At 37.6% G+C, this 13,671-nt stretch overlaps 1 protein-coding gene across 1 annotated transcript in view; it reads left to right on the forward strand.

Annotated features, from left to right (window-relative positions):
* LOC104432559 (protein PIR) overlaps positions 1 to 13,351 on the forward strand; it is a 31,800-nt gene extending 18,449 nt beyond the window's left edge. Inside the window, 9 exon segments of the mRNA XM_039315295.1 lie at positions 7,098 to 7,247; positions 7,507 to 7,650; positions 10,030 to 10,117; positions 10,247 to 10,374; positions 10,584 to 10,791; positions 11,660 to 11,832; positions 12,305 to 12,424; positions 12,426 to 12,506; positions 12,842 to 13,351. Of these exon segments, the coding sequence (XP_039171229.1) occupies positions 7,098 to 7,247; positions 7,507 to 7,650; positions 10,030 to 10,117; positions 10,247 to 10,374; positions 10,584 to 10,791; positions 11,660 to 11,832; positions 12,305 to 12,424; positions 12,426 to 12,506; positions 12,842 to 13,036 (1,287 nt within the window). The 3' untranslated portion in view covers positions 13,037 to 13,351.
* The last annotated feature ends 320 nt before the right edge of the window (positions 13,352 to 13,671 follow it).

Genomic DNA, 13,671 nt, shown 5'->3' on the forward strand with positions numbered 1-13,671 from the left:
AAATCAGATCAGATAAGCTTAATTAAAATAAATACAGAGAATTGAAGGAAATCTCTTTAATATCTGTGATGACACCTAAATATCTCTAACGCTCTCCCTCAAGTTGGAGCATAGATATTAATGATGCCCAGATTGATATATATTTATTTTATCCTCCCTTTATCCAAAGGTTTAGTGAAGATGTCTACAAGTTGTTCACTGGTTCTATTGTGATTTGGAAGAATCACTCCACTTTGCAGCTTCCATCGAATAAAATGATTGTCAACCTTAATATGTTTTGTTCTCTCATGAAACATAGGGTTGGAAGCTACATGTAATGCTGCATTATTATCTATCACACCATAGAGACATATACAGGAGATGAAGTTTTAAAGCCTAACTTGGTCGATAGCTGCTGAATTCACACTAATTCATATGTCACTTGTGCCATGGCTCTATATTCTGACAGAACACTAGAGCAGGCAACAGCAATCTATTTTTAACTCTTCCATGACACTAGATTTCCTCCAACCAAGGTACAATAACCAATGGTTGATATTCTATCATATGGAGACCTTGCCCATTCGGCATAAGAGAATCCTTAAATTCTGACATGACTATGGTTTTAGTAAACAATTCATTTCCCTGGAGCCTTCTTCAAGTACCTCAAATTCTGAATAACTGCATTCCAGTGAGATGTACAGGGGGAAGCCAAGTATTGGCTTACAACACTGACAAGAAAGGCAATGTGTAATGGAGTAATTGTGAAATAATTCAACTTACATACCAGTCTTCTATATCTCTTAGGATTACCAAGAGTCTCTCCTTCCTCAACAACTAGATTGACTCCTTGTTCCGTAAGTGAATCAATAGGCTTTGATCCCGACATGCCAGTCTCGGTGAGCAGATCCAGGACATACTTTTGCTGTGACAAAACAATACCTTTCTATGACTACGTTGCCTCAATTCCTTGGAAATACTTCGACTTTCCCAAGTCATTAGTCCAAAACTGTTGCTGAAGATAGAGCTTTAGTTCAGCTATACCAACGAAGTCGTCTCTGGTGATGATAAAATTATCAACACACACAATCAGAACAGCTTGCCCTGATTGTTTTTAAAAGAAGAGTGATCATTTCCATATCTAGACAGTTCAAAACAGAGTACAACCTTGAAAAATCATCCAAAACACGCTTATAGGGACTACTCAAATCATACAAAGACTTTTTAGCTTGCAAATTAGTCTCCCAGACTACCTCTAAGCAACAAACCACAGAGGTTGCTTCATATACACCTCCTTGTAAAGAGTACCATGTAAAGAAGCATTCTTGACGTCAAGCTGAAACAAAGGCCAGTTATATGTGACAGTAAGAGAGATCAAAATACGAACAAATGTAAGCTTGGCAATAGGAAAAAAAGTGTCTAGATAGTTAACCCCATAGCCGTCATCCAGCCAGAGCTTTGTAATGCCTTAGCTATAGACTTGGGGAGATGATATTGTTTAACAGTAGATAAAAAGGACTGAAAGGAAGGAGACACGGAAGAATATGAGATAAAGTTGGCAATAGAATGTTGAGTGGAAGCACATGTACCTTTGCGATGAGCAATAAAAAGATCAAGATCAGACAAAAAGGGTCTGCTAATGGTGGATCTAGAGCTGAAGATGATGTAGTAGTGACAAGAGGAAGGGGGGAGCAATAGCTACTTGAGGACACTAGGTATAGACATTGAGAGGAAGTGGTTCTTGTGCAAATACCAGTGAAGATGGAGTAGTTGACCGAATGGTGGTCACATGTAAATTTTCATCCACCTCAAAATTAGTGATTGGAAGATCATGATGAATAGATTTAAAGAATGAAACATTAGCAATTATAATGTATTTCCTTGATGATGCATAATAACAACGGTATCCCTTTTGAGTATGGAATAATTCAGAAACATACACTTGATGGCCCTGGATGAAGTTTTGATACTCCAGGTCGATGATCACAAACAAAACAGACAGCCAAAAATACAGCATGGTAAGACAAATAATGACTGATTGGGAAACAAAGTAGAAAATGGAATACCACCTCGCAAAACAGAAGAAGGCATGCTATTAATAAGATAGCATGCGGTCAAGACAACATCAGACCTAAAGGTTTTGGGGACCTTCATCTCAAAACATGGACTTGATAGCTTCTAATAAATTCCTATTCTTCATTTGAGCTACACAATTTAGTTGTGGTGTTTAGAAAAAGAAGATTCATCGATCATACCATGTTGAGTCATAAAGTCCGAAAAATGTGTAGAAAAGTACCCCTAGTATTATCAGAATCCAAAACTTTAACATGCACACCAAACTAAGCATGAATTTCAAAAATAAAGGCACAAAATTAAAGAATACAATTCTAAACGACTTTTCATTAGATATGTCCAAGTGACTCTAGAATCGTCACCAACAAAAGTAACAAAGTATCTAAAACCCAAACTAGAAACCTCATCAAATATCTGAATGAACTAATGAAAAAGGAGACTGCCTGCTTAATGACTCAAGGTGGGTAACTAACACGATGCAATTTGCCAAGTTGACATGACTCACACTCTAAACTGGAAGAGATTGAAAACCTGAATCTAACTTTTGAAGAGTTTGCAGTAGATGACCAAGACAACGATGGATCTAATGTAGGGAAGTAAGACTAGAGCATGCAATAGATGGAGCATTTTCAAGCACATACAGCCCCCCCACCTCACGCCCTCTACTAATCCTCCTTTTTGTAGCCGTATCTTGAAAAATACAAGAATCAGGGTAGAATGTCATTGGCACTGATAGTTTTTGGTTAATTTACTAACTCACATGAGGTTAGACGGAAATTGTGGGAGATAAAGCACCGAGGATAATGGCAATGAAAGAGTTGGATGAACCGTACCAATCCCCCTTAACTTGTGTAGTTGAACCATTAGCTTCAATAACAGTGAATAATGATGGAGTAAGAAAGGAAAATATGCTTGAAAGACTTGACATATGATCAAAGGCCCTTGAATCAATGATCCAAGGGTGAGACACAATTGAAAGACATGCAATAGCATTATCTATTTGTACCAGGGAAAAAGTGGGCTGTGAAATCCGAAACTGGTTGTACGGAGCAAAATCCTTATTAGGCATAACCACTATGTTGCCTTTCAAAAGACTTTGCAAAGAAGAGTCAGTACCACATGCAGTATTTGCAAACTATTGTTGCTACCCTGGTATCCCATGTAACTTGTAGCAATATTTTTTAAGGTTTGCCACAATAATGACAAGTCCGAATGGCCCCTAAGCTATCAATAAAAAAGTGGGACTATCCATAATGTTGCTGTTGGCCTTGGCCTCGGCCTCTCCTTCTTCTTGTACCTCGGCCACCACCACGGCCACCAAGGCCATTATGTCCTCCATGGTTTCCTCCATCACCCCTACCACCACCGATTCTGGACTAGGACACGAGCTAAACTATCTACCACAAACCGTGGTGTCTTGAGAAGATCATGAGATACCCGAAGAACTTGAGCAAATGTGTGAGTGATGCAATAATCTCTCCTCTAAGAATCTAAGATCTAATAGTTTCATAGTCTAGAACGAGACCTCCAAGGAATCCCATTACAGCCAATTGTACTCTTTGAAGTTGCATTTGCTGAACATTAGTTGAAATAGGGAGAAGAGCATTCAACTTCTTATACATCCTTGTAAAATCAACAAAGTACTGTGTAATGGAACACCTATTCCTCTCAACTTGGTAAAACTCCTGCAATATATCATAAATCCATGAAGGGTTATTTTGGCAAGAACACAATACATGCAAATACTCCCACAGTTCCTTGACCATGTCAAGGTGAATTACCAGATCAACTATTTCACTCTCCATAGAATTCAGCATCTAATCATGGAAATGTGCATTAACAGCATTCCAAGTTGCATTATCCTTGGGTTTAAGCCCAGTCAAGTGTATATGCTGATTTTTGCCGATCAATGTTCGCTTTACAATTTTCTTCCATCGTTGAAAGTTGCATTGCCCTCAAGCTTCTTCTCGGTGATTTGATTAGAAGAAGAGGAAATCACCTCAGTTGTCACAATATTACTTTTCTTAGGATCACCCATTCTCCAATAATAATAAGAAAACTACCACAATATTTTCCTTCAAGTAACTCAACCTCAATAGTTCAATAATCCAACACAATTAAAAAATCACATCAATAAACCACCTCATACTAAAAGCCTAAGGTTGTTACAGCACTAGCAATTATTCGAACCTACGGTCCGGACATAGAAATAGAGTGCTGGATAATATTCTTTGCTGTCCCAAAATTTTCCTAGAGGACCGAGGAGCTCAACTGGTGTCAAATCTTGGCTGGTCATCGCTGGCACTGGGATGAATGAGATTATGCGACATTGGACAACACCATATCTAGGCTGGAGGGGCTGGGTGAACTAGAGGACGCCGAATTTGATCTGGGTTGGATGGGGCTAGGCACCATTGGATCTGGGCTGCTGGGTTTTTTTTTTTTTAAGAGAAACTTTAGCAACGTGGGGTAACGGCTCTAATATCATGTGAATGAAGTGGAAGAGAGTAATTCTGTATATTTCAATGTAAATAAAAAAGAGTACATGGAGCCTATTTATAGGCTTGAATGGATGACAATCTAAGGAAAGCATATCAGATCAGATATGCATAATCAAAATAAATGCAGAGAAATAAAAGAAATCTCCTAAATATCTCTAAAAGATATATAAATATCTGTACAACAGCCAAATCTGTAATAGTTATTGCTGAGATGCTCCTCTTTTCTCCCTCTCAATCGACCAGCAATATAATTGTTGTGTGACGTAATATTCTACTATTGCGGTAAATAGTCATACTTAATCATAACTAAATTATTTATTTGTAAATAAAACTAATCGTATTATATATACTAATCATCCTATTGATAATAAAATTGTAGTTATTGTAGTTCTTAAATGCTTTTTCTGCTTTGCCATATCCAATGTAGCATTTGCTGATTAAACTTAAGCATGTTTGGTTGTTGTTTTAAATGTGACATTGCAAGTTTATTTTTGGTCCATCACATTAAGATGGTTGCTCTGAATAATAGTGAGTGCATTCTAATCCTTATTATGGCCAAAATTTTAATTCCTATTACCCCAGTGTAGCTAGCTATTACAGCCAAATCTGTAATAGTTATTGCTGAGATGTTCCTTTCTCCCTCTGACTCCACAAGCAATATAATTTTTGTGTGACATAATGTTCTACTACTGCAGTCAATAAATATACTTAATCATAACTTAATTATTTATTTATAAATGATACCAATATTATTGTATATATACTAATCTTTATATTGATCATAATATTATAGTTATTGTAGTTGTTAGATACTTAATTGATTGCATATGTTCATATAAATAGGTTTAGTCATTTCTATAACAGAGCACCACCCTGAATGATGGAAGCTGCAGGTTCGAGCCTTGTTAGTCTTGACGAAATCAAATGCAAGAATATAAATATGAAAAACCCCATTTAGTTTTGATAATTTTATTTTAATAGTGAAACTATATAGTAATCTAACAATATTATTATGGTAACATAATTAGTCATGTTATACTTAATTATATATTATACATGATATAGTAAGTAACCACCACCAGGGGTCCTGGTGGGAATTGTGCCCACATGCATCCGAGAGGTTGAGGGGTTCAAGTGTAAGAAAGGATAAAAATCCTCCACGGGCCAGCTTTGACGGGTGCTCATGGTGTTTGCCCAGCTTGTTGATGTGGTTGTGGTGATGGTCTCCTCCACACAAAGAGCAGCTATGTCTCAATCTGAACATTACACTGCAAGTGTGAGACTCTTATGGTCATGCCCAAAGGGGGCCGCAACCACCAGTTGCCCCTCCCCACCCTTTTCCTTATAAAAAAATTTGAAGATAATTGTTTAGTAGTTGATGTACTAGAGGTGAGAGAGGCATATGACACATTTTATCCCTATTCCTCTGCCATTATACTGTCACCAAACGAAGTTACTATTCTGCTACCCAACCCAAAGAGTGCAATAACCATTAGAGCTATATAAAATCACAAAATAATAATTGTTACATTACAACCTTAACCATAGGTGCAACCAAATGTGTGCTGCCTCTATCTGTTGCAGGTCAACAACTCCTCCTTCCCCTTCTTCAAATTTCGATTTGTACTTTTCATAGAGAAATCTCTAGTCAACAATAGAACAAGATCCATTTTGCATCATACCTAAGGGATTTATTGGTTTGGGCCAAAGAAGCAATGTCGCTTGATCTCTAGAATATACGTTCGACTTTGATAAGTAAATTGTAATCTCTGAAACAGTGGGAGTACATAAGATCTCATCTGTCCATTGGTTCAAGGCATATAAATGTTTTTCATCGTCCTGTGAAAAGATTAAACTCAAATAATTATCCAGTCAAGTTCCATTTAAATCTCTGGAAGGGGTACCCTAGATATATAAGGCCCAAAGCCAAGATCTTTGTATGAGGAGGTTATCAATTGCTAGTTACAGTTCTTTGCCCATAACTTCAGATATTAGGAAGATCTTGAATTTTCAGTTACTAATTGGATGTATTTTGCGGACATTTGTTGAGGATAGGGTAGAATAATGGAATCTCCTAGAGTAAGGTGGGTCATGTCTCAGTTCACATCAGATAACATTATTTACGAAGAACTTGAAATAGCCTCTTAAAACACATTAATGAACACCAGACGATAACCGGGATGACAGCAACTTTAAAGAGGATTCTGAAGTTTAACATGAAATCTTAACTAGGAAAATTTCTATTGGCTGAGTTTTTCACTGTGTATGCTGATATCTGAAACTTAGCGATCTGTCATGATTTCTCTATTATATTATCTGCCAGTTACAAATGCCAGTAAGTTGCGTAAATAACTCTGATTTTTAAAGTTGGTTCCATGTTGCAGTTTGACATACGCATGGTTTTATGTCTGTGTATGTACACACACATATACCATATAGTTTGGCAACATCCACTAAAAGACGGAATGTATGATCCTATGGTGCTGGAAATTTGTCACTGATGTCCTTAGCAAATGTTCACTTCAATTCTTTTTCCATTTCCAGATTTGGTCAGAGATGCAAAATGATTTCTTGCCCAACTTCATTCTTTGTAATACTACTCAACGATTCATCCGTTCTTCAAAGGTGCCATCAGTTCCAGTTCAAAAGCCTTCTGTTCCCTATGCAAAGCCCAATTTCTACTGTGGTACTCAAGTAAGTCAGTGGGATGATTTTACTTTGAACTTTTTTTTGGGGGGGGGTCAGAAATTTTACTTTAAACTTTGAACCTGCTATATATATATTTTTTTTTAATTTAACATCAAATTTTTGCCATACCGTTGTGTAAATTAAAGTATTACTTTTTGGTGGGATATTTTAGTGTGGCTTACTGGAAGGACTTTTAACCCATCCAAGCAGTCGGTTAACTTTGTTCATTGCTCTTCGTGATCATTTCTGGTCGTTATCATCATAGGATTTGAATTCTGCACATCAGAGTTTCGCACGACTTCACAGTGGGTTCTTTGGTATGCCACATATGTTTTCAATGGTTAAACTTCTCGGTTCAAGGTCATTGCCTTGGCTCATCAGAGCACTACTGGACCACATATCAAATAAGGTACTTCTAGAATCTCACACTTATATCTCTTTTGTTTTGACATCCCCAAAAATCTGTTCTTTTCTAACTGGAGTCCACATGGTGTACATTGTCAATACATTATACTTCTGCTCTTCATATTAATTTTGAATGTTTCACATTCTTATTTGTGTATTGTTATACTTAAAACATGATGGGTGTTATCAATTAAGTATGGTCAACTAAGGGAGTGTTTACTGGAGGGGTTTGTTGGGGTTGGGTGGTGTTTGGGGTGGCTGTAGCTTTTTTCATTATGGTATTTTTGGTCCACCATCGCTTTTCGTTTTGGTTTTTTAATGCTTTTAAGTGGACTATTAAGTCTGACAGAAAAAAAGTAAAACCACTAAGAAATGAAATAAGACCGAATTTATGGGAATCCCAAAAACTGACAATATTTTTGAAGTATTGTATAAATACTTTGATATTAACTTCAAATGCTCATCTAGAAAAGGCTCTGTTATCTTCTAGCCCTCTGAGGGAAATGAAAATTAGAAAAGTAAAGGAAGCAAAAAACGTACAAAATAGGGAATGCCACCTGAAGATCAATCATCCTATGCTTTGAGGGAAAATGGCTTGACTTCTAGGAAAATATAGGGATAGGTTCTTTGAGTATATTCTTGAATTTTGTAAACAAATCATCCGTTTCAACCGACAGTGCCAAAATGTTAAAAAATTCAGTAAATCAGATTGTATGTCTCAAAAGAACCGTAAACCTTTCATGGTGTTGTGAAGTCCCATCATAATAATTAATGAAATCTTTCATGAGAAGAGAGTCAAAATCTTGTGTCTTATGTGGATGCATTAAGCTTTCTGAAAGTCCATAGTGAGATAATTAATGGTGGCAGGGCAATATTACCTTTAATTAATTTATCTGATTGGGAATAAATAGAATTTGGTGGAACTTTGTAGAAGAAATTATTTTTTAATCCAATAGTGATTAATAATTTGTGAAATAGATACTTCGATTCTACAAAAGCCAAAAAAAGAAGGTTTCCCAGTAATATATATATTAATTTTTAAAGTTTCTTCAGCCAAATGCCACAAGTGGAAGCCAAGAAGCTAGTGTCCCAGGTTTCTTGGCCCATGGCATTCAAGCTGAAGCTCCCAACTTCTCCAGCCTAATATGCTCCAACAGCAGAAGTTGAAAATCCAAGTTGAAACAGCTAGGCAAACGGTGACAACACCTTAGTGTGGCTACTCATGAAATCTGTTGATTCTATCATGTATACGTGTAATGTTGGTTGGTTCCAGTGAACCTTGGTCACCTTCTCAATATTCGTCATTTCTGCATGCTTTTGAATCTTTTTCTGCCACTTTAAAGTGATATAGATGCTGGTAAAGAAGTACCTTTTTTTTTCCTTTTTTTCTGGTGGAGCTTATGAAGGTGCTATGCCAATTGCCATTCTGTGACTTCGCATGGGAATTAAGCATGGCATAGGCATAGTGTAGACATGCAATTTACAACCCAGAAAAATCTCCTTCTCCCAAAGCGAGTCACCTGATCACCTGTCAGCCTAGTAAAGGCAACCGGATCTTCTGTTGACATGATTGTTTTTTTTTTTGCCCCCTATTGAAAAGAGACTTCCGTGCACATGATGAAAACTACAGACCCAAACTCACATGGGCAAGGAAGAGATGTGCCCTGTGCTGTAGAAAAAGAGAGCTCATTAATATGTGGATCTCTGTTAATACATCATCTATAGATTTGTTTTCCTTTGGCAAAGACCGCATAGTTCTGCTATCAGCTATATGCCTGAAATTGTTCAGCTCATAGTTCAACAAATCTTTGGGAATCTGAGAATCAAGATACTAATTAGCTTTATTGAAAAGAGTATGTACAGATGCTCAGATCTTTGGCATCAGAAGAACCACTTGATAATTTGTTCTCCTTGTAGGTTTAGTTAGGCAGACCACCGTTGATGGTTGTGTGGAGTGGCACCCTCTTAGTACCTCAAGTATAAACTCTTTTCTTCTGCTTTTTGAAGGAGGAAAGGTGAAACACGTATGAGATCCACCAGACTTCAAGAAGTAACTTGTTCTGACAATTTTTGACTGACTTCACACAGCTTTTATGAAATAATTCCGAGCAAAATAATCTCTTCTTAGCTATCAAGAAGTCCTTATCATTTTCTTTACAGAGAATATTCCTTGATAACCAGATGATGTTCTGTCTTGACTGGCCTTGACTCAGGATTGAGGAAATAATTCTGAGCAAAATCATTTCTATAAAGAAGTCCTATTTTTCTTCTTTACACCGGTGCCTTTTATTTTCCCCCTTTGTTGCTAAACTTGGAAATCTTCTCCAAGAATGTAATAACCTTTTCATGGGTTTGTCTAATGTCCAATTTCTTTCATGTTCAGATTACTACCATAGAACCTATGATAATGGGATTACAAGAAGCATTGCCTAAATCAATTGGATTGCTTCCTTTTGATGGTGGTGTGACGGGTAAATGATAACGTTAGCAATGCTTTTGCAGTGATTTTTATCACAAATGTTCTTTCTCAATATAAACAGATTGGTTCTTTCTGGAACATTATATTAAATCCACCCTTTTCTCATTGACTCCTTAAATAGGTTGTATGAGGCTTATCAAAGAGCAACTTAACTGGGGCAAGAAATCAGAGCTTAAAGCAGAGGTACTTCGTGGGATCAAAGAGATAGGAAGCACTTTATATTGGATCGGGCTTCTTGATATAGCATTGGTCAGTGCTCTAACCTTTTCTCGTCTGAAATTTGAATGTCATCCCGCTGAAAGTTTGATGTACTTATGCAAGCATATGCTTAATGATTGTGAGACTTGTTTAGTTGTTCCTCTAATTTTCTGAGTCTTATAATGTTCTGTGACAGCAGTTCTATGTGAATTGCCTCATTCATTTTATATCCTTATTCTTACTACATCACATCTTAACAGAGGGAACTAGACACCACACACTTCATGCAGACTGCACCTTGGTTGGGTATGATTCCAGGTGCAGATGGGCAGATAATGCAAGCTCAAGATGGTGGAGTCAGCCCTATAGTTAACCTTTTCAAATCAGCAACCACTGCCATTGTTTCTAACCCTATTTGTGCAAGTCCCATGTCCTTTCACACCATGGCAAAACAGGCTGAAGCTGCTGGTAATTAATAGTCCTTCAACCATTCCTATGGTTGATCGTTCTCTCTTCCTAGTCCTACTGTTGCAGTCCCACTTATGTCTGTGACAAGTTTTGTAGTTGTTGGATGTGGAGAGCTTGTATAAAGAAAAGACACATTTTGCATGTAGCAGAGTTGCCTTCCTGCTTCAGGTGTTGACTAGCACGCTTCTGGCTTACCCCCAGATGCGGTATAGATTTCAAGAAAATTTCATGAACTAGATGGGAAGATGGGAAACTGGGAACAAGAGAGCTGGATGGTGCAATAGGAGATTGGCAATGGCAAATATGAAAATATAACCTGCCCTTAGTTTAACATGACAGTGCATACACTCCCTTAAGCTTGATTTAGAGATAATTTCCAGGAAAATTTACTAAATGTATCAATGTGTTGCCCCTTTTTATATTAATAGCTTTACTGAATGATCGATTTGAAGACCTAATGATTCTGACTGCTGATTCTACCTACCCACCAATGTCGGTTTCGGGTACAGGTACCTTCCTTTGAATCAAACTTTTCCTTGCCATAATGGTTCAGTTGCTCAAATCTTTGAGGGAGCACCCTTGTAACTTTCATTTCCTCGTACAGACAAGAAATTCCTATGTTAAAGTACAAACTAAAGTTAAAAATCTCAATGCACAGGTCACTTGGAGTTAGTTTACATCAAAAAGACTTTCTTTGCTATACTTCTTTATACTTCTACCTTTTAATAAAATCAAATACACTTTTGCATCAACAGTCAACGTGGAGGAGAACAGGAAAATAACTTCCCTTGATGATGCCATCATTCTTCTGTAATTTCTGATTAATTGGCATTACAGATGCATGACCGAATTCTCATTTTAATTGCAGATTTACTGTACAAGGCTAACATAAATACAGGAAGTATCTTGGAGTATGCCCTTGCTTTTACGAGTGCTGCGCTAGATAAATATTGCAGTAAATGGAGTGCTACACCCAAAACAGGTTTTATTGACATTACAACCTCAAAGGACTTCTACCGCATCTACAGTGGCCTCCAAATTGTGAGTCAATGTCGGCATATTCTTTTCCTGTTAGTTCTGTCGCAGCCACAACTCAAAAATATCTTAATGTTAGTGGGTTGTAGAAGGCTAATCCAAATTCATTCCTCAGGGTTCTGCGGGGATTTGTTTGGCTATAAATACATCGTCAATCCAATTTTTTCTTCTTTTGGGATGGACTCTACTTCTTGGTTGTTTCAATAGTGAAGCATCCAGTAATTTTTCTTGTGGATGTTGGCCACCTTGAATGGATGGGTCAACATCTGAAAATTTCTTTTACCTCTTTGGATTTGCTGTAATATGTGCCTACATCAGGGCAAATGCTGTTCCTGCTATGTTGGTGGCCAGGTCATTATGGAATTAGTACTTTGAAAGCATAGTCAAAACGGTTGCTCGGGTGGAGATCTATTGATGTACTTATTGAAAAACCTTGACCACCTTCATGCTGAACGTTCTCTTAATTCTTCAAATATAGGGGTATGTGGAGGAGTCTGTTCAAATGTCCTCACCGAGCCATGAAGTATTGGGCGATTCAGTTGCCTGGGGTGGTTGTACCATTATGTACTTGCTTGGGCAGCAGCTGCACTTCGAGCTATTTCGATTTTTCATATCAGGTCCTCAATGTTGCTGAGGTAGAGGGAGTGTCGCACACACACAAGAATCCTCCTTCCTTGCAGGTAAAACATAGGGAAAATTTCATCATAAAATCTTCCCTGACCAGGATACAGTTCAAGAGACTCCTCTGACCTAAATATTCAAGGGTTTCATGTAGTATGAGGCAAAAAATGGCATATAACGACTCATGTAAAGGAAGCAGTCTATATTTTAAATTTCTTCTCATATTAGGTGATAGGAATTGGTTTGTCTTCTTTTTCTTGTCATATAGCGGCTCAACAGTGTATGGACCGCTGCAGTGGAATGCGCTTGATGTTCTCCATTGCTCAACCTAATGAACTTGGCTTGTACTCAATATGTTTCATATTTTAATGTACTCGAACTCTTCTTTGAACAGGGTTGGGAGGCGCTTTTGGAAGCTCTGAAGAAAGCTAGGAGGTTAAACAATCATGTGTTCTCCATGTTGAAAGCACGGTGTCCACTCGAAGACAAAACAGCTTGTGCCATTAAGCAAAGCGGTGCACCTCTTCATCGAATCAAGTTCGAAAACACAGTCTCTGCATTTGAAACACTGCCACAGAAAGGTGCCTGAACGATGCTATTTCTTCAACTTTTCTTCTTGTAAGATCGCCCTGTTTTGAGTGTGCGTAATGAAAAGTTATTCAACATTATGTTTATGACTGTACATAGCTCTTTTCTTGTATAGAGAGAGAGAGAGACTGCTGTTTTTGATACTCCCATCTCTCGCTTGGTGTTGGGAATGAATTGCTGTACTTCCGAGAAAAAAGCTTATATCCTAAATGATAATCTTAAGAGTTGGGTCCTAGAGGAACAGATACCCATCACGACTTTGCTATATCATATACTTCAGTACCTCAAACGAATGCATTATCGTGTTTTATGATGACATTGCCTTATTGAGTAGATTACATGACTCTTCTCTCTCTTCCAAGCTCAACGATATCCCAGACATATTCTTGATTAGTTTGATTTTATTGAGATTCTAGGGTTGCTCTTGACTCATTTTCGAAAACATTAAGCTATAAAAGACCGCCATCGTGTTATGGCTAAGATGGCGCCCTTATCCTTTGACTTCCCATTTTGAGAATAATCAGTGCAGGCCACAAACTAACCACATAAATAAATTACGATGAACTGGCGGATCAGACAATGAGTTTACTACCTTGACCGACCGTTCAGGCGTGACATATTGCTTCTAAATCGAAT

The sequence above is a fragment of the Eucalyptus grandis genome, chromosome 6, assembly GCF_016545825.1.
Source record: "Eucalyptus grandis isolate ANBG69807.140 chromosome 6, ASM1654582v1, whole genome shotgun sequence".
NCBI classification, from domain to species: domain Eukaryota; kingdom Viridiplantae; phylum Streptophyta; class Magnoliopsida; order Myrtales; family Myrtaceae; genus Eucalyptus; species Eucalyptus grandis.